Below are 24,361 nucleotides of genomic sequence, written 5' to 3'. Positions count from 1 at the left end.
ACACATAAACCCACAAACGCGAGACACTATGTATCAATCAAACAAGGCCAGAGAGTGCTTAGATTATGAGGTACGGATTTTTTTACCATATAAACCAAACGCCTTGCCGAGGGCCTCCAGTCCCATACGAAAATTGTATGGACAAATCATGGTGGGATAGATTTATACACTCGAATTTCCATCATCAGGATGGGATCGAAATGAGGAAAACAGCGTCAACTGTGAAACATGCCCTGCCGGATTTAGAACTGCATCAGACAATGCACAGCATATATGAGTAAGTCAGGTCTCAAGGTGCCCTCAATAACGTGCCATATTCTAACAACGCCCCAAGCATTGCCGCAGCGCCCCCAATACAGCAGGAAGGGCGACCGACATGGTATACGGGATCGCAACGGATGGAGAGACGTTCGAATTCACAAGGCTCTCCACAACCCGGTCGAGCGCCAGCCTGGTAGGTTGTCTTAATCTTAGCTTTCGCATTGCGTACTGAAATTAATCGTAGTTACCGCTAAGGTTTTCTCTCGTCTTGCCCCCCATTAGCATGGGTTTCAAGACTGAATGAGCGACAGGCCTAATGCCCAATGTACTGAGGCTTTTAGCATGTTTGACATGGCCCATAATTGCTGTTGCGAAGAGTTTGAGCAGTGGGAATCGCGCCCAAAGGTTTTTATAACTTGCAGACAAAATGTGAGTATCGCTTTTACCAGACGGACTTCTCGAACCGAATTTCGTGCTTTGGTCCGTCTAGCGTTTGGTCAACACTAAAGTTTTATGGCCAATGGTTATCGCCCCCGAACATAAGATATCCTTGAGGCCCCAGGGAAGCGTTCATCCATACTTCCTAACAGCCAGTGTGGACGCCTGTGGGCTTTCTCTTAGACTTAGATGAGGCGTCGTAACTTAGAAATTTTTGCCCATTGCAATGCTTGACACCGGCTGCAACTTCAATGCACCGTCCTTCTTTATCCCTCTCGTGCAGTTTCATCTCAGAGGATTGTTACACTCTCTACTCTACTCGCGAAACTGGAGGAGGATCGTGTGTGAAAATTGCAGCCAAAAATGACGAAGACACGTACGAACATTGAACAGCAAATTTCTAGCGACCACGCTAGCTCCGTACCCTCACAACAGTCCGTCATCCCGTTCATCTAGTGTTGCTAACTTGGAGACTAGCTGGTGGATACCTGTACAAAATGATTGCACTTTCTCCGAGAACCTCTACCACACTCAGAACGCGCGTTAGAGAACAGGCGCGCCTACGGAAAGAGCTCTACGGCCGAGACATTGAAACATGTGTCTTCGGATATTTATAACCATTATTCCACTTATGTACGGCGAGAATGGCGCTGCTTATACTGGCACTTCCCTAGCCCTCACTCGCGTCTGAATTTTCGAGAACACGAAACTCGACGTCGCCATGAGGTTGATCATAGTGTTGCATTATGAATGTGGCGCCTTCAGCCTTTTTTTTGAGCCGACAGAAATGCGTTCTCTATACTACGGTAATGGTCTTGTGCTGATGGCCCGTCCAAGGGCGCACGCCTGGTGTAAACTGGCAGGCAGCTGCAAGAGAAAGCATGGCATATCAGACGGCGTGAGCTTCGAGGACCAAGAAGTACCGTACAAGTCGACGAAAGGTTCCGATTGGTCCTATAGCGATGATTGTCTCGGCTCGAAAAGAAGCACCTTGCACCAGACTGAAGCTCTTCCAGGGTTTCAGCACGGTAAAGCAATAATCAGGAAATGAGCATAAATGCATCTGGTGGAACGGGTTGTCTTGTCAACGTCTGCGGCTTTGTCTGGCAATTACAGGGTATCAGCCCTGCAGTGGCAAGGGACGCCGCACCCTGTTAAAAGCTGGCAGCTCTATGCCCGTGATAGAAACAATGCGGAACATCTGATAACAATACATGAGGTGGACGAAGCCCGTTTATATAACCAGCAGAGGAGTTAGTAATGGTCATAAAGTGAGTGCGGTCATGAAGATGCTTTATTTGAAACACGCGCTGACAATCACAAGGTTAGGAATAGAAGCGAAGGAAAGAACGAGACAGTGATAAGCATGAGATCAACCTTCATAATTTCCGTATGGTTACCAGAGTTGCGGAGTGAGATGCAGCGTTTGCTACCGCTGTCTACCAGTATGTATTCCTCATCAACCGCAGGGTCTTCGCTAACCCATTTACCAGCGTTCAGGGAGCACGTGGGACAACGACAACTCTTCCATCCAACAAGTGTACTTTGCCTGGTTTTATGTGCGCTTATACCTCACTAGCGCTACATAAGCGCATAGAATGCTCACCCTCACTGTGTCAGATCTGTGGTCTGGACCCAAAGCATGACACTCAAAGCGAATTTTCCCTGGAAGACTATATCTGACAACTCTTGCTAGTACTCCAGCGAGGCTATAGGAAAACTGCTTTCCGCTCCCAAGACCCTAGTGATTTCCTGCGCTACATTTGTTGTGGAATGCAGAGGGATCAGTACTCGATAAGAGGAGTGCCAGTGTTGACATGGAGGCAAACTCAAGAATCCGCCATGCCATATTAGATGCATTGCATAATGTCGATTCCGTGGGCCCATTGGCTGAATGGCTTGACTATGATCAGTTAGCATGGTTGGCATTAACGACCCGTTTTGTCGAGAGCACTCAACAATCAAATTTCTGTGCTGCTTTCTTTATAGCTATTTTGGCACTCTAGTTGAATCATATGTCCAAACAATAAACAATATACATCAACATCCATATCCTACAGTCATCATACGTAGCGTATATCCAACGTGTTTTTGAGTTCCTGATAGGTTCACGGACTTGATTCGCAAGACATACCCAATGCAGTAATTTTTCGCAAACCTTCCAATCACAACCGATCAAGTGGAGACTAAGCAATTGACAGGAAATCATTGCGAGACTAGCGCACGGGATCGACTGCAGTCCTGTGCAGCGGATATCTATGAAGCGAATCAACATGACCACATGAGTTTGATACTGAGTCCATCAGAACTACATGTGATGCAGTGTACTGGTTTTTAATGGCAACCTGGAGCTACGTCGTCTGCAGGGCTTTCGGCTTAAGGATCTCTGATTAGTGGAAAGCACGGAATAGCAGGATAGTCGGATATCGATCTGTGGCGCTATTCGTCTGTAAAGTCCATGTAAAGAACCGCATCTCGGTTGTAATAGATAGTCCCCACAATAAAGTCTTCACATGTTGGGCAGCCCACGATCATTCTTAAACGGCCAGGCACCCCGTGGGGTGTGATAAACCAAGTACTCCATTCTCTCAATCCTATCGTTTTCGAAATTTCTTCCTTCTCACCATGGCTCCACCCGTGCGCAACCCGAAGGACTCGATGAAGTCCACCTGGCGTTTATGGGACCGCAGTCAATGGCATGCAGGCCACTGGCTTATAGAGGTCCTAAATGTCCACCACTGGGACCTCGATAAAGAGATCCCCGTGCACCAGAAGACAGACAAGGTCCCCTACGCCCCGGAGCCTCAGTTCCACGTGTGGGTGCTCTTCTACGCCAGCATCCCACTGGTTCTCCACCAGCTCTACATCAACTACGTCGGACACGGCCCCTCACGACTACTCACCTTCTTCTTCTATATGCTGTCGCTGGAATTCATCGCCGTCCACCAAACACACATCCTCCGGCGCGTCGGCCACCAAATCGGGTTCTTCGACGGCGACAAGCACCCCCGCGATGGTGTCCCCGATGTGGGCGTTGGCAAGACCGCGCAGACCCTCCTCTCCGTGATTGTTCTGCGTCCGATGATGCTCGCATTCCTCAGCTACAGCCCCCGCGACGACCAAGGCCCCTTACTATCAATCCCCTGGGTATGGCTTTTTTTCGAAACCGGCGTTTACGCAGTCGTGCTGGATTTCTGGTACTACCTGTTCCACCGCTCGATGCACGAGAGCGACTCGCTGTGGCGCTTCCATCGAACGCACCATCTCACCAAGCACCCGAACCCTCTCCTGACTGCGTACGCAGACACGGTGCAGGAGTTCTTCGACCTTGTCGGCGTGCCGATGATGACATACGGCACCATGAAAGTCATGGGGTTTCCGATGGGGTTTTACGAGTGGTGGATCTGCCAGCAGTATATTGTGTTCACGGAGATTCTGGGCCACAGTGGTCTGCGCATGGAGGCGACTGCTGTGAACCCGTGGACCTGGCTGTTGAGACTGTGTGATATGGACCTGGTGATTGAGGATCATGATCTTCACCATCGGAAGGGTTGGAAGGCGAGTCATAACTATGGGAAGCAGACTCGTGTTTGGGATCAGCTGTTCAGGACTTGGGTTCCTCGGGTGGAGGGACACCGGGATAACATCGACTATGTGAACACTGCGAAAATCCCTTTGTTCTAGGATTTTCGCTCCCTTTTTTTTTTAATTTGTTAGTTCTGTAAATAAGCTGATTGATGATGTGATGAAATGCTCAGCTTGGTGGCCAGAGATCTCATATTTCCGAGAGAGCGGGCTTTCTGGCCACAGGGATGAGAAGATCACGACTTTAGATATGATTGATATATAGGGAGCTAGAACAATTCCCGAGCACGATTCAACGACTTGATAAGATTATATGACAACGCTCAGAAGATACCAAAATAATAGGTGATACTGTCCTTTTGCCCACAAAAGCAGAGATGGTCGCTAGGGAGCTTGGCCAACGATCCCAACAAGGTTGACCAACCTACAAGCCACAGAGAAATTGGCAGCTTAGCAGCGAGGTACGAAACGGGACTTCGTCCAAGGGCAAGGAAATGATTGTGCTCGAGTAACTCTAAAACTTCATATTGGGTGCTCGGCCTGGATTCGGGTCAACTGATTCATAGACTGAGCGCTCTACCCTATGTTGTATTACAGATTCTACCTGAATCCCGCTTGCAAAACTTCTAAGCTAGTTGCACTTGAATAATAGAACTATCAATTACGATCAGGGCTATCAGGGTATAAATGACAACAACCAGCCGAAACTCCAACCGAAGCAACCCTCCATATAAAACCGTGTAAGACCGTGTAACCAATTTTGCAGGTCGTCCATCCCAGATTAAACAAAACGTATAATACCCAATCCGATCCCGCTGCATAACACGAAAGCAATTGAACGCTGGCAAACTAATAAAAACCGAATCCATCCGTCCCCATCCCAGTAGACAAGGCATAATCCATGACGACGTTGAATGAAAGTAGTGCTCATCACCGTGCCATATCACGTCGATTTCATAACCAGTAGGCTACCTCAAGCAAGAATACCCGATCCGGCGGCAGATGAACCCCATCGAAATCGCTTCAGACCTCCTTTCACTGCATGCTGGCCACAGGTCGCAGAGGTGGTGCCGCTCCCATCCCCAGCCATACCCGGACCCAACTCCATTCGTCCTACTTCGCGACCGAGCATATATCCGGCCGAGAAACTGATGGCGGAGAAGAGAACGACAACACCCGCGCTCACAACCCATGTCATGACAGTAGGACTGTTTACAGATAAAGACTCGTTGAGTAGAGATCGACGGCTCTTCCGGGGTGCTGCCTGGTTTCTAGCGCCCCTGGGTGAGCTCGATCGACGCTTCTTGGGAGCAGGAATGGCCTCGGAGGGATACGAGGGCCCCGAACTTGGATGCTTCCTTGGGACTGGGCCAGCAGCGTTTCTCTCTACAGCAGCTGTAGGGACTTCCTCATCGCCGCTGTCCATTGCTGATTCTGGCACCAACCGGAAGGAAGACGGCTGCTGTCTAGGATCAGTTGACAACTGTTGGGGTTCAGACTTGGGTAGGCCCCTTGCTGCTGCCGCACAAGAGAGCAAGGTGGAGAGACTGGCGCGAAGAGCAGCATCGTGGTCAGCCTGATGAGATGGTGATAGCATGTTGAACGGGCTGTGCTGCTGGTTCTGCCGCGCTGAGCGGTTAGACCGCATGCTTGCTTGAGAGCTCATGCGGATCGCCGTGCGACGACTAGAATTGGACGCCTCGCTAGGCTCAGGACGGTGGGTATCCATAGCCCTAGTCCATGAAGGATTCCGAGACGCAGGGGGGTGGGAGAAAACGTTTGGCTGAGGTACAAAGCGGGACGTGCTAATCCGTGTTCCCAAGGCCGTAGAGTTGTCATCGTCATCACTCGAGGCAGCATCCAATGTCGACGGGGATGGTCCATTCTGTTGGAGCGACAGGGGCTTTCGGTTCATTTCCTCGTTGGAACTACTGAGGACACGGTCTGACTCGCTCTCACTCTCCTCGTATTCATCCTGACTGCTGCTTGCGTCTCTCGATGAGTAACCATTCTGCATGGAGACGGCAACGTGCCGCTGGCTGCGAGATCGATGCGAATTGGATCCTTGCTGTTGAACTCGCAGGCCGGTGGTGATAATGTCGTCATTAGCGGAAGAAAGGGATGAGGAGGACGGTTGGGATGCGACCTCGATCCAGGAATCTATGTAATGGCGAAGTGAGTACATGGTAATACTAAGAGCGGTTTAAACGTAGACCACAGTATGTACATGATGAGAGTCATGAAGTCGAAACGGAGAAAGCCAAAGCAAGGAGTGGGCAAAGAGGAATAAATAGGCATACCGTCTGTTCTCGAGGGCACAGCACCGGATGGGGAACGTGACTGAAGGGGATTCTCACGCAGCGGCTGATGGTCCTCTCGCGTCATCCTCCTGGGCTCATTGCGCACCTGACCCAGCAGGTCATATTGGTTTGGCTGCATAGTGCTTGTTCGGGGAACTTAGGATGGTAGTCGACTGAATAGACGGTAGATGGTTCGAGAGATGGGTTCAGGAGAGGAGAGGCTGGTCAGACCCGGTAACAGAACAGCAGAGGGAGTCGCAAAGAAAGAAGAGAGACGTTGGAAACGAGTGGGGGTGCGTGGAGAGGCTGAACCACGGACGAGGATCTTATCAACGTCCACACCTAAGGCACGCACCCGGTTATTAGGGGGAGATCGAGGAGGTATCACAGGGTAGAGATATGAGAAAGGGTTGATTAAAAGGAGGTATAAAAGTTAAGTTGAAAGTGAAAAAAAGTTGAAGAAGTTGAGGACGGAAATAAACGTTTGAGAAGAGGATTAGTTGAGTTGATGGACGACGGATCAGCCGACCCGGAACAGGTGACTTGCAGTATGCACGCGGGAGGAGTCTGGGCTGAGTAAGCTTAACAATAGTCAATGGTGCTTTTACAGTATGAATATAAGCTAGGAGTACTTTGTACTTGAAGTGTCAAGAACACTTCAAGAGGATAGCAAGAACAGAAAGATAAAGAAAGGGGCAAACAAAGACGGCGCTTATGACATCTCCGGAATGGGAGCCATCACACGCCAAGACTTCCGCTGCGGGGGATCCGCATTTAGAAGTACCATGCATTTATACAACTAATAACAAGAGTATCCATGAAATGCAAATGATATTATTGTCCAGTCATATCAACATACGGAGTAATACATACTAAAAACTTTTGAAAAAACCCGGTCCCAGAGAGCAGAAACAAGCAAAGCATACGTGGTATCAAGCAAACCGTGCACGAGCTTAGAAGGTCATCTTCTTGCCTGTGAACTCAGTAATACCGCCACGGTTCCTGCTACCAGCGTCAAATCCTCCACGACCGCCGCCACGGCCTCCACGGCCACCCCCACGGCCACCCCCACGGCCGCCGCGAGCACCGCCGCCGCCGTTGTTTGGACGGGGCGAGCTGTAGTCCAGACGGATGGGACGGCCGTCCAGGTCGGCACCGTTGAGGTCGGTGAAGGCCTGGCGAGCCTCGTCAACCGATGAGAACTGCACGTAACCGAAACCCTTGGGACGGCCTGACTCAGGGTCAGTAGGGAGACGGATGCCCATAACGTTACCGCAGGGTCCGAACAGCTCGTGGACAGAGTCCTCGTTGGCGCTGAAGGGCAGGTTGCCAACGAACAAGGTCTCACTTTCGGGGCTGGTCTGGTCACCGAAAGAGCGAGCGCGGGCCTGGGCGCGCTCGCCACCATTGCCCTGGTCCTTGTTGGCGGGACGACCAGTAGCGTAGTCGAGGTTGATCTTACGACCATCGAGCTCGGTGTCCTTCTTGGCCGCGTAGGCCTTGGCGGAGTCGACGGCGTTGGTGTACTCGACATATCCGAATCTAAAAGGTATTGATCAGTACATGCGCCCGTCGAAAATCTTCTCGCGACAATGGACACTTACCCACGAGAGCGACCAGTCTCACGCTCGGTCACGATACGCACACCGGCCAGCTCACCAAACTCTTGGAATTCGGAAGCCAACCACTCCTCGTCGACGTTCCACGACAGGTTGCCAACGAAGAGGTTGGGCGAGGCACCCTCAGCTGGCTCCTCAGTCTTCGACTTCTTCTGGGTAGGGGCGGACTCCTCGTCAGCCTTGCGCTTCTTGGAGTCCTTGGGCTTCTCCTCCTCGTCAGAGTCAGAGTCAGAGCTGTCAGAGCCGGACTCGTCGTCCGAGTCGTCCGAGTCATCAGAGTCGTCAGAAGACTCCTGAGATGAAGTTAGTTACTGGCACCTTTCAAGTCGTTGCGGAATATAGCACATACCTTCTTCTCGGCCTTAGCCTTGGTGGGAGCCTTGTCCTCAGACTCGGAGTCGGAGTCGGAGTCAGAGTCAGAGTCAGAGTCGCTGTCGCTGGACTCCTTGGTCTCCTTCTTAGGAGCCTCCTTCTCCTCAGATTCGGAGTCGGAGTCGGACTCAGAGTCGGACTCAGAAGAGTCGGACTCAGAGGAAGACTCGGCAGGCTTGGTTTCAGCCTTCTTGTTGTCCTTCTTCTCCTCCTTCTTGGCAGGCTTCTCATCCTCGCTCTCGCTGGAGCTGTCGCTGTCGCTGGAGGCGTCGCCCATTTCCTCATCGCTGTCAGAGTCAGAGTCAGACTCGGAAGAGGACTCGGCCTTCTTCTCGGCCTTGCCGCCCTTCTTCACATCCTTAGCGGGCTTCTTCTCTTCCTCGCTCTCGCTGGAGCTGGAGCTGGAAGAGTCAGACTCCTCACTGTCAGACTCGGACTCGGAGCTGCTGGGAGTAGGCGCCTTCTTCTTGCTCTTGGGCTTCTTCTCCTTTGAAGCAAGGTCCTTGGCAATCTGCTTGCTCTTGGACTTAGGAGACTGGGACGACTTGGTCACACCAGCATCCTTGACCTTGGACAAAGTCTTGTCGACGGGCTTCTCAGCCTTGATAGCCTTGGTCTTGGACATTTTGATCTGTAACAGAAACAGTATTGTGTTAGTAAGACAAGCGTTTTTTCACAATTGAGAGAAAGAGGCATCACCAACCGAATGTAATGGATAAAAATCGGTCTTAAGTGCGGCAAAGCTCACAAACCCTCAATCACCCGATTTGAAATGGAATTCAGCGCAAATACCCACAAGTAACCCACAACGGACAGTGTTCAAGCCCACAGAGACAGACAGATTCCCACAGATCCCACAGAAGTAGATTGCGATGTATCAGCCCTCAGCCCTCGATGTGAAAAGCCCACAGAATGTTCGTTGAAGTACTATGCAAAGTACGGCCCACACTACTGTGTCAGTTGGAAGATTTAGAGAATCTAAATCCGTATAACAAGAAAAGGAGTCTTTAACAGGACAACGCGATCCTAGTTAAAGAGAAAGAAACAGTAGAAAAAGGGTGAAAAATGGGAAGATGCTGGGAGGAAGAAAAACAGGAAGAAAAATTCGGGAGCTTTTGATAAGAAAAAAAAAAAGTTCGATGGCTGGCAAAAATCTGTGCTCACCGCCTGCCCAGATCAAGCTAGCTCCGGAATTAGCGTGCGGGTCATTTGGAGCTCGGTGATTGGTCCACATTTTACCGGCATCACTTTGACCCAAACGGGAACTGCCCGCAATAATACCAGTTCTCGACTCTCCCCTTTGCGACTCCGTTGGTTATACTGAGAACAAAGCATACCTTTGGTCCTCCTGATTGATGGGCGATTATTGATCTACTCGCCCATCATGTCCCCTTCGTATCGCCCGCGCAAGAAGAGAAGGGTCCCTCCGTCTTCCGGCACGAACAACAACCTCATCCTGGACGTTGGAGATGGCAAATCGCTGCCTGCGTTTCCCCTGGTCTCCTTCCTCTGGGCTGCTAGGGCAGGTGTTTCAACATGGTTGATTCTCCCTCTCATTCTAATGGCCGTTGGCCTGTTTCGCTGGGCGGTTAGTCTATGGGGTTACTCTGGTATGAGGTGCTTTCTCTCTGAGCTTGAGGGATCGATGGCTAATGAGCATTCAGGCTTTCAGATACCCCCGATGCACGGTGACTTTGAGGCGCAGCGACATTGGATGGAGCTTACGATTCACCTCCCAATGTCAAAGTGGTATACGTACGACCTGCAATACTGGGGACTGGATTACCCGCCATTGACGGCATACCATAGCTGGCTACTTGGAAAGATGTGCGCTGGGCTCTGAAACCTTGGTTTTTCCTGTTGCTAACTGCAATAGTGGTTCTCTTTTCGACCCCGCATGGTTTGCCCTGGACGTATCCCGCGGATTCGAGGATCCCCGCTTTAAGGTGTTTATGCGTGCGACTGTGGTTGTTTCCGAATATCTAGTCTACATCCCCGCGGTTATCAACTTCCTGCGTCGTTATACTCGAATGCAAGGTGTTCCCGTGTGGTCTGCCTCAATCGCCCTCGTTGCTGTCCTCCTGCAACCCGCGACTATTCTCATCGACCATGGCCATTTCCAATACAACACTGTGATGCTGGGGCTTGCGGTCGCAAGTTTAGATGCCATCCTCGCTGGACGCATGTTGTGGGCTTGCATTTTCTTCATCGGTGCTCTTGGCTTCAAGCAAATGGCGCTCTACTATGCCCCCGTCATGTTCGCGTTCCTCTTGGGTGTTTGCACCTTCCCGCGCATCCGGATTCTTCGTCTCTTGTGTATTGCTCTTACTACTATCGCTGCTTTCGCGGTGCTGTTCGCTCCGCTCATCGCCGAGGCTAGTGGGGTCGAAGCACGGGAGTACTTCAAGGATATTCCTCAGCCTCCTTTGCTACAAGCCCTTCCCTTCGAAGTGAACAAGGATTCCGTGCTCTATGCGCCTCTCTTCCAGCTTTTGCAAATTGTGCACCGCATGTTCCCATTTTCTCGAGGCTTGTTCGAAGACAAGGTAGCAAATGCCTGGTGTGCTATCCATACTTTCTACAAGCTACATCGTTTCGACGCGAGTCTTCTCCAAAGAGCATCACTTGGTGCGACACTGGGCTCAATCCTGATCCCATGCGCTATTATTTTCCGTCACCCACGAGCCTCATTGCTGCTTCCAGCCCTGGCCAGTGTGTCCTGGGGATTCTTCCTATTCTCATTCCAAGTCCATGAGAAGAGCGTACTGTTGCCGCTGCTTCCAATGACACTCCTCCTTTCCGGCGATGGTGGACTAAGCAAGGAGACTCGTGCCTGGGTTGGATGGGTCAATACGCTAGGTTCATGGACCATGTTCCCACTTCTGCAGCGCGAGAAACTCCGGATCCCGTACTTCATGATGACCTTCCTGTGGACCTACCTGCTGGGTCTGCCCCCGACATCTCTCGAGACCTATCGCAGCCGACCCTCCTCTGGAAACTCAAATCCCAGCTTCGAGCCCAATGTGTTGACCAAGATCCTCCACTTTTGCTTCTACCTTGCCATGGTCGCATGGCACGTTCTGGAGGCGTTTGTGCCGCCTCCACCCAGCAAGCCGGACCTGTGGGTGGTTCTTAACGTCCTGATCGGAGCGGGTGGATTTGGCATCGCCTACCTATGGTGTATGTGGAAGTTGATCACGCAGTGCTGGAAGATTGATCGTAAGGCAGAGGAAGATAGCCAGAAAAAGAAGCAGTGATTGCTATTTTGTGTGGAGGGTTGAAAATGTACTTGTTCTTGATACCCATTTCTTTATATAGAGGATGTTTTAAAAGCAATATCACCTGTCAGTCCCAAGAGGGGAGATGTTCTATTTCATATATCCGTACATCCGTTTTATAAACCCAAGGCGTTGATACTGTACAGTTGAGCCGAAAACCATATGCAACCAATCCTCCCAGACAATAAACGCTAGAATACAATAATATCGTAACAAATGAGCCAGTATCCTTGCAGCCAGCAGACCACCTCTGGGAAAAGCGGAGGTTCCTGCTGACTTCCCACTCTCCATTCACATCAGAATCATCTAGATCTTAAACCCGAATCCCGCCATGCAAGACTTATACTGATCAATCGTCGATTTGCACTCCTGTGCGGGATCCTCGCCCTTCGAGAAGAGCATACAGTCATCGCGGGCGGCTTTCTCGGGTTTACATACGCAGCAGGGCTGTAGGTATTGTTATGTTAGCCATATTGTTCGGGGTTCGGAAGTATTGAAAGAGGTCTTCGGGCCGGTTTACTTTGGGCTTCTCGGTCTGAGTCTGGGAGGTTTGGACGGGGGCGGGAATGGGTTCTTGGGCAGCGTTGCCTGCTGAGAGAGATTGGTGTTAATTCCACTTGCAAGAATGCATATCATGGTGATATGGTGATTTAGATCTGCATAAAATGTTGGTAGTGAGCACTTACTGCTGGAGCCGAAAAGCCACGACATGATGATGGGTACGGATTCTGTGAGGTTCTCTTTCAAAGGCAATAAATTTCAAGCAATATTCTATGAGGGTTCAATTGAAGAGAGGATTGAATGTCGTGCTACTACCATGTCGATTAATAATGCTGCGATGCGCCGGAGAAAAACGGCACAAATGGTCCGCTGTGCCCGTCGAAGCGGCGATTGGCAGAATCTCAATACCGCCTGCTGTTTGCAGGTACGCCCCTCCGGACAGAAAGAAAGAGCGACAAGAATTTCCCACATCGTCCACGCATTGTTGATTGAGCATACTTTCGTTCATCGAACGCTGCTGGGGCTTTGCTTCGGACTGCTTTCGCGATCTTGAATCCTTGATCTGATTTTGAAGAGATTCTGTTAGATTCTCTATATTCAGTCTTCTTCAGCCTCTTCGCAACTTTTTGTTTTTTGCCTCCCCTGAAAAATATACATACCCCGCCATGGCCCCTCCAAAGGTTTTCTCGCTTGAAGGCAAGGGCCTCAAGCTCGACACGGCAGAGGACATGGAAGCCCATATCCAGCCTCTCCTCGAGGGCGCCGACTTCACCGAAGTGCGTCTGGGCGGAAACACGCTCGGTGTGGCCGCAAGCGAGCGTCTCGCATCCGCCCTCTCCGCTCAGAAGAACCTCGAAGTGGCCGAGCTGGCCGATATTTTCACCTCGCGTCTGCTCTCGGAGATTCCGCAGGCCCTGACGGCCCTTCTCAACGCGCTTCTGGAGATCGAAACCTTGCACACCGTTAATCTCTCCGATAATGCCTTCGGTCTTAACACGCAGGCGCCGCTCGTCGACTTCCTCTCCCGCCACGTCCCTCTCCGCCATCTCATCCTGAACAACAACGGTCTGGGCCCCTTTGCCGGAACATACATTGCGGACGCGCTCACCAAGCTGGCGGAGCGCAAAGAAGAGGTTCGCAAGGAGGGCAAGGAGGCCCCGCTTTTGGAGAGCATTGTTTGCGGCCGCAACCGGTTGGAGAACGGTAGTATGGAGGCGTGGGCGCGTGCATACGAGGTGCACGCGAAGGGTATGCGCTCCGTCAAAATGACCCAGAACGGTATCCGTCAGGAGGGTATTTCGCATTTGTTGAAGGAGGGTTTGCGTCACGCCAGCGCGCTTGAGGTTCTGGACTTGCAGGACAACACTTTTACGATAATGGGATCTACGGCTCTTGCTGGTGTTCTTGGGGGCTGGTCTTCGCTGCGCGAGCTTGGTGTTGGTGATTGCTTGCTCTCTGCGCGGGGCGGTATTAAGGTCGCCCAGGCTCTTGCGGAGGGTAAGAACGAGAAGCTCCAGACGCTGCGTCTGCAGTACAACGAGATCAACGCGGAGGGTGTCAAGCAGCTCCTCCATGCCACTCGGACAGGATTGCAAGCGCTGCGCCGTATTGAGTTGAACGGCAACGTCTTCCTCGAGGAAGACGAGAACGTGAACGACCTGCGCGAGATCCTCGAGGCACGCAAGGACGAGCACGGCCACGACGACGACCCCGAGGACATGTGGGGCGTTGACGAGCTGGACGAGTTGGAAGAGGAGGAGGACGAGTCGGAAGAAGACGAATTGGACGAAGAAGAGGAGGAAGACGAGGCCAAACAAGCAGAGACCGAGAAGAAGAGCAAGGATGTCGACGAGCTTGCCGAGACTCTTGGGAAGACTGGCCTGTAGGCTCCTTCCTTTCGTTTCGCCAGATTTATCCCGTCTTTGTTCCTTCGTCTCCATATCAAATACCTTCCGGCTGGAGGATAGCTATCGCGTGCCGATTCTGGCTGTGTATGTCTACCGTCGCGTCCAAAGTCTAGGCCCTATGTGGTGTCTCTATGAGGACACCGAGCGGGTTAGCCGGACATCGTACGCCATCCCCACAGCAATCCTCCTGTCCAGCCCGACTCCGCATATCGGGTCATACCCTTTTTGATGCACGTCATGTCTTTCTTAATTATACCATATCTTTTTTCTTTTGTCTACGCATGTGATGTACTTGTCAACGCGAAAATGTCCTTTTGTATTCCACCTGCACATATGATAGCTTATGTATTGGAATGATTCTTTCTTGGTACTTGGTGATACAGTATAACAATAGATTGTTTTCATGTCGGGACGTGTGTGTCTACAAAAATGTTAATATAAAGAACAGTTTCCAACACGCTTTTTTGCCCTGTTATGCTTCAATGACGTCTGTTATTAAGGCTATCTAGGGCTATCATTCTACTCAAACAAAACAGCAATAGAAAACATCTTTTTCTCAATTTACATCACAGTGCCAGCAATCCAATCCTATCCTCCCCTCTTCCACCTCAACCACCCTCCCCTGCCTTATAGCATGATACGGCGTCTCCTCAAACGTCTCATCCTCCCCCACAGCCGTTTGATACGCAACGCTCGCATACTGCTCCGCCTTCTGGCAAATCTTCGGCTCGAGCACACTATACGCACAAGCAAGCACAGTCCAGCACTCGGCCGACTATGGAACATCCCCCAGCGTTTCACAACCAACTGCGTACTGGGGACGTGAGGCAATTCACCACCCTCGATTACGAAGCCCAGTGATTCAAAGGTCTTTAGTGCGGCGGCGACAGCTTTCTCGGGTTGCTGTTTGCGCATGTAGCCGTGGGCTAGGTCGAGGTAGATGTCGAAGAGGGCGACGCGGGGGACGAAGGTGGGTGGTCTGGCGTATGTCTGCTCGAGGCTGGCGGCGATGGCCTCGCGTTTTTGCCTCTGATGGCGGAGGAACTAGCGTAGCGGGAGGTAGCCTGTTTGCGGAGATGATCACTGTTATTGTGGATGCGTTTGCAAGTGCTGTGGGCATCCTTGCAGAGGGGGGCAGTCGCAGACGAAGTTCCAGCTGCGGAAGCGGGTTCTTTCCTCGTCGAACTCGGGGATGGGGTCCTTGTAGGCCAGCGTGATTTCGGTGTTGGCGGGCATGTCTTGTGTTACGCGGAGGATTAGCATGTCGCCAGTGATGGAGCTTTGGGAGTTGGCGTAGCAGGAGTGGTTGGCATGAGGTCATCGGCCAGACGCGAGGGAGTGAAAGCTGGATTTGCCTTGGTTGATTGCTATGCCTTCGCGTTTGTAGAGGGTCTCCTCGATGTGATTCTGCGCCGCTGAATTTTGGCTGCCAAAGGCATTTGCATCTATGATGCGCTCGAACTGGAACCTGCTTCTGGTCAGCTCTTGAACAGAGTCATGGATGATGGCATGGGGGCCTCTTACGTGTCGACCACTGGCGTCGACCACTGGCTTTCCATTTCCGCCACATCGGCAGATCTGTATCCATCTGCGTGCAAGTCAGTGATGACAGAGGTCAATGACGTGTTGGCGTACATTTTCTGAGCAATCACCCTGATGAGCTCTGTATTTGCGCCAAACCACAGCTGGTTGGTACCCATTTCGTATACCAAGGTCACGTCCCGTCGGTGCTCTGGATCCGCATAAACAAATCCAAACGCCTTCTCACAGAGCAGGAGACCTTCGGCCTTGACCTCTTTCGTAGTGAACAGACCACGTCCGTAAGACGCCGCCTCCTTGACAACTACAGGGCCAATGTAGGTTGCATCATCCAAGAGCGGCGGACGAAGCTTGTTTGCCGCTTCGTGGAATTTATTGAATTCGTAGCTGCCGGTTTCCTGCTCTGCGAGACGCTTAGTCGCTCGGGCGAGTTCATCCTGAGCCGCTGCGTTGCTGGGGTTTTCTTTGAGGAGACCTTTGAGGATCTCGCAGCATTCCTGAAACCGCTCGAGGCTGTACAGCTCCTGGAGCTTGCGGGTAAGAGCCTTCTCCGTGGTCCCTGTGGCTACTATCGCGGAATTGGAATCGGCAAGGGCAGCAGCGAACTGCTTGGTTTTGATAAAGGCGACCGATCGGTTGAGGCTGAGGGCGCGGGTTTCGTTAGCAGTTGGAGAGCAGTTGAGGCCTCTGGTGTAGCTGCCAAGTTGTTAGATATGAGCCCATGACGAGCCAACTTCCTGCAAAAAACATTCAACGGCGTTATCGTACATGCGGCTGTTGAAGTAGTCGTTCCCTTGGTTTTCCAACAATCAGTGGAGAGGTGGAGGTCACTGCCATCCGACCGCCAGGCAGCTGAGATCCGCTCGTCATATTCTGAAAGACGGATAAGGTCGGAGACTTGGTGGACATGAATCCATTGTCACCCTCGGCGTTGGGGCGAAAGTACGGTTCCTTCACACAATCAGCACCGATCCCTTTTTGACAATGTCCTCCACGTCACGCTGGCTGTCCTGGTAGTACAGCTCCAGCCACATGACATCCCCGTTCTCATCTTCGACAATGGAGCACCGTTATCCCTGTACGACGGGGTAACCGACCGCAGCAGGAGGTACCTGCCCCTGTGGTGAGTTTCCCGATAAGGTCATTGAGCATGGTCTTCAACTCGGAAAGTGAACGGATGCACGGGTGGTAGCCCCGGGGGAAAAAAAAAATCGAGGCTGGTCAGGGCTCAATTTGCTCGTCTCTTCACGTTGCGCCATGAATTCTTTGATCACTTTCTCGCGAGATGCTTTTCTTGGACGCTGCCCTTTTCGAGCCTCTGACCGAACCATCCCCTGGGTTTCCCAGTCCACCATCTGAGCGAATAATGCTTTGTTCATGTTCATCTTTCTGTTTCTTCTGATGTAGGTTAGCTTGTAAGTATCAATAAAGCGTCAAGGACTTACTGGTAAAGACCTTGCGAAACTGAAGATGGTGATGGGAAAGTGCGACGGGAAGGCGCTACGGGAGGGTGCGATGAGAAAGCAGAGTACAGACAGTCAGAAGCTAGGAACTGGGCAGGCTAATGACCAAATTCCTCTTCGCGTCGCTCAGTGAATTGCGTTGTTCGTGGTTGGTTTGCAGCGTACGCCTACAGACGCATTTACCGTTGCTGCTCTAATATGGCGTTTCTTATGCATTACGGGAACATCGTTTGTGTCCAAAACTAATAAGTATACTCTTCAAATTGATTTTCTTCAGTCACAGCAAATCTAAAATTAGAAGGCTCTTTGACGACTTCGACCTGTAAATTAATCGGTGGCTGCGCCGTACTCGGATCAATACTCTCATTCCGGATTACTTTGTCGTTGAATGGGGATAGCCATCGCTTGTCGTCTATAATCCGTGAATGGCATCATCTATTCTACTTTATCACCCAATTATTCCCGAGTCTCTTCAGCATTGTCTCCTTCTCATTTCCGAAACGGTCCTGACCGTGTACGAGTTTGGCATATTCCAACACTTTTGTTATTTGGTTCATGATGTCTCTTTTATTTGAGGCCAGCTTGAGCTGTTAGATATTAAGAGATCTAACTTAAACTGATGATGAATGGCAAGTGAGAGGATTTGCTATGTTAGAATATCACTGATAATAAGACTTCCCCCAAAGTCTCTGCACGTAGTCTTCATTGGATGAACACCGATGGCAATACGCGCAAGGTGGAGTGTTAATATCCTCCAGCAATGAATGAGCAGAAATGCGGGATTCTAGTGCGATGAGATTACGCCAATGCTGAAGCCGCGAGTCAGTTTAGTCCCTAAACTTCGAAAGAATCATGGGTTTCCGTCCAGATGTTTGTAGGGCTAGCCCAAACACCAGGGTATTCCAACTTCTTCTCTCCTTTTCGGTTGCCGCCAATGTATAACTAGATGCCTGCGGTAATCCTTGCAGAGTGTATGGAAGATTCCTTTCGTGGCTCCATCTTTTTTTGTACGGTCATTCAAAATGTTCCGGTGAAAGACATCGAATCACCTTAAGCGTGTCAACGGTATGTCCTTTACTGGTCGTTTGAAATGCAATAACATATCTATTCCCCAGTCAGGGCTCTCTGTTTCGCATTAAGCACGTGTTGATTTGTCTGATCTCCTCTAGGGCTCCATCTTGCATACACATTCCCGGTAAGTCAGATGACCTGCTTCTCTCAGTGCTACTGTCATCTGAGCCACAAGTTTGTTCGATCGTTCTTTTGCTGCCGCCTCATAAAGTATGGGCTCGATATGTCAGATGTTAGAAAGCGAGGTTGGACTAGATGAATGATCATTATGCCATAAGACTCCCCAGCAATTGGCCAGGGCTATCAGATGTTGCGAAAAGTGTAGGTAAGCCACACGATCAATTGTTTCTTCATTATGTGTATTATGGGCCGACATAAACCCAGATCTGAAAGATGTTTCAAATCTAGGACAAATTAACGACGGGTCAAAATAGATGATATAACTGTCTCGACTTCTATTACCGATATGAAGCCCTTGGCCAGGCCGTACGCACTTTCAACGAGGACACACTTCGTGTCTGATGAGTTGAATGAATTTTGATGGATTGAAGGTGAGACGAGGACTTGCTTTGATCTGAAAACAATAACGCTATTTTGTAGAAACTGGAGGTAGGGTATGTCGGTTTCCTGGGTCCAGATAGAATGGCAGTGATGACTAGCGTGGGAAAACTGATGAACGAAAGGATTTATGATGTTAGTCCTCGATCAGTAACTAGGCTTCTTTCCCATCCTTCTTGAGCATTCGTGTCCACTTCTTGTCTTCGCTGTCTAGCCATCTTCGTTTCTTCGCTACTCCCTCAACGAATTATGCTAGGCCACTCTCGCTTCACTCTACAATCTCGAGAACCTTTCATGGTCTGCACGAAGCCTGACGGCGGCGGTATATTCTAAGCTTTATCGAATAGCTTCACCATATATATTTTCGAGCTGAATATCAAGCCCGTTGGCACATCTCATCGACAGACTATCAACAACCCTTCTCATACAACGCCGCTATTGCAGTTCCCAATCGACAAGTAAACCCTTACAGCATCTATCCATGTTGCGTACTCAATATCAAATTCCCTTGCCAGCAGTCAGCCCGCCACATTTCTAAGGAGTCCTATGCACTCTTAACCACGTAGCGCCTCAAGTCGATATCGTCACCCTTACTTACGTTGCCTGCCATGCTTAGCCGGTTGCCTCTTTTGACGTCCATGGATACCATACACGAGGGGGAGGGAATCATTTAATATATATCATAGTGATCTGGACAGCAAACGCCACATGTTCCTAACATCTGATATCACTTCATCATATGTTGACATGTCATGCCGGAAGCGATGTCAGATATATATTCACTTGGCACTTGTTCATCAAGTACAGTACGTGTTTGTAGATATGTATCGCTAGATTTGATATCCTATCCCTTCAACTACGAGTTAAGATATATATCCACAACGCGCTCAATCTCTACAGCAGACACATCTACAGGCCATCCGAGATGCAGATATATCTCCGCACGGCAGCAACAGCCTCATCAACGCTGTTACACAACAGCCACCCTGATTCCGTTTCAACCAACGACAATGAATCCTGCCGTGCAACACAATTACATACTCTCCACCAGAGCACTTCGTAACACAACTTCAAGACGTAAAACATCCCCCCAAGCGAGCACCTCCCACAAGCAACCATCCCCAAGACAAATGCATACCGAAATAGCCCGTAGACCGACGGCCCAGCCCCTACAACTACAAGTTGCTCCGTACTCCGTACACACAACACAGTCAGAGAAATCACTATTATTGTAGCTGCACTGCACTGCGTGGCTGTCAATCATCGCATCGCATGTAACCCATCCCATCCCCCGTCCGTCCCAACGCCAAGATCCCTTTTTTCTTGTCCGGTGTACAGAGGATACTCGCATCAGACTCCAGACTACGGATACAGACTATCTCAACCTCCTCGTCGTTCTTGGCTGTCCTCCATAGACTACACAGCCTCTCGGTTCATACGTACTATGTACTCCCGTAAGGAGTACACTGGAAACTACCTGTAGATTTCTGAACTCTCTCCTCATTCATGAATCGTAAAAAGCAAAACCCCAGACTACATGTTAATCCGCCAAGACTATAGTCTTGTTTATCTGCTGGTCGATCCGGAGAACCTTACCCCCATACTTGTTTGTCCATGGTCGCGACCCGATGGGGTATGTACTGGCACGACACTGGTCATCTCGGTTGGACATGACACGAATCGAACAAGGAACAGTGACGAGACGAGACAAGAGAAGACAGGGATACCCGCCAAGACCAATAATTCTCCTGGACAAGTGGCGTTAAAAAGGAATGATGAATGAGATGCAGATTCCTCTTGGCGGGTATGAATGAATAGGAATATCCTCCCGAGGGGAATAAAGTATGAAGATATGGGATGGATGTGGGATCATTCTCGGCTGGAACAAAGAATGAAAAACGAACGAGGCAGTGCGATGCAGGCATGTACAAGATAGATGTACAAGATGTCCAGCAGTGCGTTCCTTGGCTCTTACAACATCTTCTTACTCTTGACTACTTCTTTCTGACTCCGACAGTTGCTTGTACAATAAACACAACCATAACCCCTGATTGATGATGATCTTCTGATACCGCATGGGATGCACTGAGTTCTCCCTGGCCAATCATTGGCCCATTTCTACTATTGCGCCCACGGGGCTGCCAAGACGCACTGTGCATCTCCATATCGTATCTCCTTGGCGTTGAGCACGGTCAGAGCAGGCAAAGTAAGCGTCCAGGGTAGGGAGACCAGACCACAGAGTACGGGGGATACGGGGAATGGTATTAAGACAGTGCTATATTAAACCGGACTCGAATCGTCAAACTTTATCGCGATTAGACCCTTATCAAGATTCAGGCAAAAGGCAAGCCAAGTGCGCTCTGAATTTGACTCTCTTACAGTAGCGTATGAATATCACGGGCGTACTGGACGAATACAGTCAGTACCGAGTGTGCCTAAGCTCTGTACAGTACACTGCACGGAGACTGCAGGATTGAGGGACTGCAGCGACACTCTTTGTGATGTCATTGCCGATATAGCGATCAGCAATAACGATGTTGATACGAGTCGCGTCGCGCTGATGAACAGTTGATCATGTATTTTGCATGGGATTATGATGTTAATTGTCTCTGCAATATCCGTGGAAGAACCTGCAACTGTAATAGAACTGGATCATGTCAACGTTTTGAAACAGACGAGCTTGAAACAGCAGCTGTAAGTATCACCAACAATGCCTCTACACTAAGAGTTGTAGGAGTAACTCCGAGTAAGGAGGATAGACATGGGAAGCTACTCTGTACAGAACAAAGTCACATGACCCGCCACCACCAATAATGGCATTCAGCATTGTCAGGTGGACAGCCACGCCAATTCCTCTGAGCAATTCAATTCTGTCTTGCCATGAGGAACAGCCTTATCTTCAGACCTGTCAGTGTTTCGCGTCCGCATCAAAAAGAAAATTCTCACATCGGAACCAAAAAGCCGCACTGTTTGGTTCCCGACCCTTGTGTGTGCCGGTGCCGAGTTCCCGACCGGGCAACGCCGGCGCTCCATTCACCTCACCTCCAAATACCACTCAAATATGGCAATCCAGAACAGGAAACATAAGTTATTTAACTAAAAAGCAGCCGATGCCTTTTACCCGTTGGCTATTACATTTTAGAGTACGTCAACTTTACGCCTTACTAGGCCAGAGGCGCTGGATTTGAGTGCCGGACAATGTCTGTGCAGAAGACTATCCGCGCAGTCCAGAACTGGCGCTGATGGAGATACCTACCTACTCTGATAGAGGAGTGTTGCTAAAGACTACTGAAAGTACACTCGTACGCCGAGGCCGACTCGGCCTCCGTGGCCGGTCCGAGCTCGATACGAATCTGTGCTTTGCCACTATACTTATACAGAGTAGCTATACCGTAGCATTGATGTAGCAGCATACTACTACTCCGTGCATACGACTCTACAGTGCTATAGCTACCCAAGCATACAGAGTATTCTGTACGCTCATTCCCCAACTGAAGCTGTGTGAATGTGGCATCCGCGGAAATCCCGATTCCCTCGTCCAAAGTACCCCATCCATGGCAAAAAGCTCACCTACAAAAATCCCTCACGATCGGCCGGTGGAGCCAATCAATCGGCTAGTCGGACGATTGGAGCCGCCTTCCTCTTTGGTTGGACCTGTGAAATTACGCCATGGGCAAATTAGGCCCGCGCTACTGTAGGAACACGCCTAGTTTGTCTTAGTAGTTGTTACTAGTGAGGTACAAGTACAGGTACAAGTGTTTTGTCTTGGTAACCACAAGTAACCAAGTGGTATTGATGACAATGATTTGGTGGTGTAGTGATTGGTCGGGCAAGCGAGGCGGATCTAGCCGCAATGGGAATTTTGTTCCTCAGAGTCTTGTCCCTGTCTGAGGCGGTTAACCGATTTGCCGTCGACTGTTACTGTGCCATGGTTACTGTAGAGCGTCAGTAGACAGAGTAAGACACCCGATATCCGATGTAAGTCCAGTAACCGTCCAACCGAGTCCTCCGTACAGTAACGCGAATCAGGGACCATGGTCCACCCCAGAGTAAAATATCCACGGGCACCCTTCGACCGTTCTTCCAGAAAACGTCCAGAACATGACAACTCACTACTACTTGCTGCAAGTGGCACGCATGTACCTGTACATCTCGCCTCGCCTCACCTCATTTCCCGATCACTCGATATGAGGCATTTTGAAAATCCCATCTTCCGGAGTGTGGGAGCCGTGGGAGTCGGCACGGGATATACGGGATGGATAATGTGCCGTAGGGCGTATGCCGTAGAATGGGTTTTGTGTACTGTATTCTAGTACGTACGAGGAATTGCATATTCTCGCATCGCAGCGGTGAACTGCAAGGTGGATGGATGGATGGTCCCCGGACTGGCCACGTTATGTCAGATTCTCCAGACCGGTGCACATAGTCGGAGTATGGAGTACTCCAGTTCTGGTCGTGATGCATTGACCGGGCGCCGTACTGGAGGCGAATGCGAAGGCGAATTATTTATTCTCTCACTGCCGGAAATCGCTCTCGTTCGTTGGATTTCTGGATCGACGCAGACGTCAAGGTGCAGATGACTACAGGAGGATACAGATTGGACAGAGACTGCGTGTCTTCCTGCCTGCATTGTCTTGGGACGATATCGATATAAGGATGTTGGAGTGAGCGGGATCTCAATTTCCACGCATCCCACTATTTCCACCCCGTACAATACACACCACAACTCGTATCCCAAACACGAAATACAACGATACAAACGAAACATACATAACAAAACGCCCCACTAAAGGTACTACTCTAATTATCCTCGATGGAGCAAAAAAGGCGAAAAAAAGAAACTGAGAACGACCAGGAACGAAATCTTCCTCCTTCCTTCATTCCTGCACCGCGCATATCGAAATTCGAGTATTTATAATAACGCTCAATGAAGCAGATAAGTAGTTACTGCAACCAGAACACAAACATATATACAAAAACAAAGAGGCTGGAATCGTAGCTTGAAATGAATGAAGGGAGAAAGATTATGGGGTAAAAAAAAGACGATCCCAGACTCTTGGCTGACGTCGATGGCTGATTTTCTTTTTTTGGGAGCGACTGTGCTGAGAATCCCCCGGAATCCCACAGGTTAGTACGGAGTAGTGTGGACGGAGTAGCTGGTGTACTGTAGTATCTCACACCGTAGTTGTTGAAGTCGAGTAGCGTGGGAGTTTTGGGGTGCGACTCTGTAGCTGTAGTTACCAGTAGTTTATGGAGCACTCTAGCCGTCCAGAGAGTGTGTGCCGCGAAAGGCGCTGCATCCAGAAAGAGACACCGGGATGTGACGGTCGTTAGCTGTACTCCGCACTATGCTTGATCTGGAGAAGAGAATCTGGGGTGACAAAAGTACGAGATTGTATACCAGCATCACATATTATTGAATTTGAATATTTCGTATAGCTGAGCTCATTGTATGAGTCTTCAAGGCAT

General features: G+C 50.1%; 8 protein-coding genes across 8 annotated transcripts; 3 read left to right on the top strand and 5 right to left on the bottom strand.

Moving 5' to 3' along the window:
- Window positions 1–3,324: 3,324 nt before the first annotated feature.
- ACHE_70308A (sterol desaturase family protein) lies at window positions 3,325–4,383 on the top strand (the record flags this gene model as incomplete). Its single annotated transcript, XM_043282626.1, has 1 exon — window positions 3,325–4,383. The coding sequence occupies one exon, from the start codon at window positions 3,325–3,327 to the stop codon at window positions 4,381–4,383; it is 1,059 nt and encodes a 352-aa protein (XP_043139987.1).
- Window positions 4,384–5,257: 874 nt separating this feature from the next.
- ACHE_70307S (uncharacterized protein) lies at window positions 5,258–6,723 on the bottom strand (the record flags this gene model as incomplete). The annotated part of the gene is made up of 2 exons (XM_043282625.1): window positions 5,258–6,444; window positions 6,585–6,723. The coding sequence occupies 2 exons, from the start codon at window positions 6,721–6,723 to the stop codon at window positions 5,258–5,260; spliced, it is 1,326 nt and encodes a 441-aa protein (XP_043139986.1).
- Window positions 6,724–7,537: 814 nt separating this feature from the next.
- On the bottom strand, window positions 7,538–9,200 carry ACHE_70306S (putative nucleolin protein Nsr1; the record flags this gene model as incomplete). Its single annotated transcript, XM_043282624.1, has 3 exons — window positions 7,538–8,126; window positions 8,189–8,496; window positions 8,553–9,200. 3 exons carry the CDS (start codon window positions 9,198–9,200, stop codon window positions 7,538–7,540), a joined length of 1,545 nt encoding a protein of 514 aa, XP_043139985.1.
- Window positions 9,201–9,959: 759 nt separating this feature from the next.
- On the top strand, window positions 9,960–11,832 carry ALG6 (dolichyl-P-Glc:Man(9)GlcNAc(2)-PP-dolichol alpha-1,3-glucosyltransferase ALG6; the record flags this gene model as incomplete). Its single annotated transcript, XM_043282623.1, has 3 exons — window positions 9,960–10,185; window positions 10,240–10,402; window positions 10,452–11,832. 3 exons carry the CDS (start codon window positions 9,960–9,962, stop codon window positions 11,830–11,832), a joined length of 1,770 nt encoding a protein of 589 aa, XP_043139984.1.
- Window positions 11,833–12,159: 327 nt separating this feature from the next.
- ACHE_70304S (copper metallochaperone COX17) lies at window positions 12,160–12,564 on the bottom strand (the record flags this gene model as incomplete). Its single annotated transcript, XM_043282622.1, has 3 exons — window positions 12,160–12,300; window positions 12,374–12,444; window positions 12,540–12,564. 3 exons carry the CDS (start codon window positions 12,562–12,564, stop codon window positions 12,160–12,162), a joined length of 237 nt encoding a protein of 78 aa, XP_043139983.1.
- Window positions 12,565–13,019: 455 nt separating this feature from the next.
- ACHE_70303A (GTPase-activating protein RNA1) lies at window positions 13,020–14,240 on the top strand (the record flags this gene model as incomplete). The annotated part of the gene is made up of 1 exon (XM_043282621.1): window positions 13,020–14,240. The coding sequence occupies one exon, from the start codon at window positions 13,020–13,022 to the stop codon at window positions 14,238–14,240; it is 1,221 nt and encodes a 406-aa protein (XP_043139982.1).
- Window positions 14,241–14,888: 648 nt separating this feature from the next.
- ACHE_70302S (uncharacterized protein) lies at window positions 14,889–15,524 on the bottom strand (the record flags this gene model as incomplete). Its single annotated transcript, XM_043282620.1, has 2 exons — window positions 14,889–15,305; window positions 15,408–15,524. The coding sequence occupies 2 exons, from the start codon at window positions 15,522–15,524 to the stop codon at window positions 14,889–14,891; spliced, it is 534 nt and encodes a 177-aa protein (XP_043139981.1).
- Window positions 15,525–15,578: 54 nt separating this feature from the next.
- On the bottom strand, window positions 15,579–16,834 carry ACHE_70301S (uncharacterized protein; the record flags this gene model as incomplete). The annotated part of the gene is made up of 3 exons (XM_043282618.1): window positions 15,579–15,729; window positions 15,786–16,496; window positions 16,758–16,834. The coding sequence occupies 3 exons, from the start codon at window positions 16,832–16,834 to the stop codon at window positions 15,579–15,581; spliced, it is 939 nt and encodes a 312-aa protein (XP_043139980.1).
- Window positions 16,835–24,361: the final 7,527 nt, after the last annotated feature.

Source organism: Aspergillus chevalieri, chromosome 7 (genome assembly GCF_016861735.1).
Source record: "Aspergillus chevalieri M1 DNA, chromosome 7, nearly complete sequence".
In the NCBI taxonomy this organism is placed as follows: Eukaryota; Fungi; Ascomycota; class Eurotiomycetes; order Eurotiales; family Aspergillaceae; genus Aspergillus; species Aspergillus chevalieri.
This window is presented reverse-complemented; position numbering and strand designations above follow the sequence as displayed.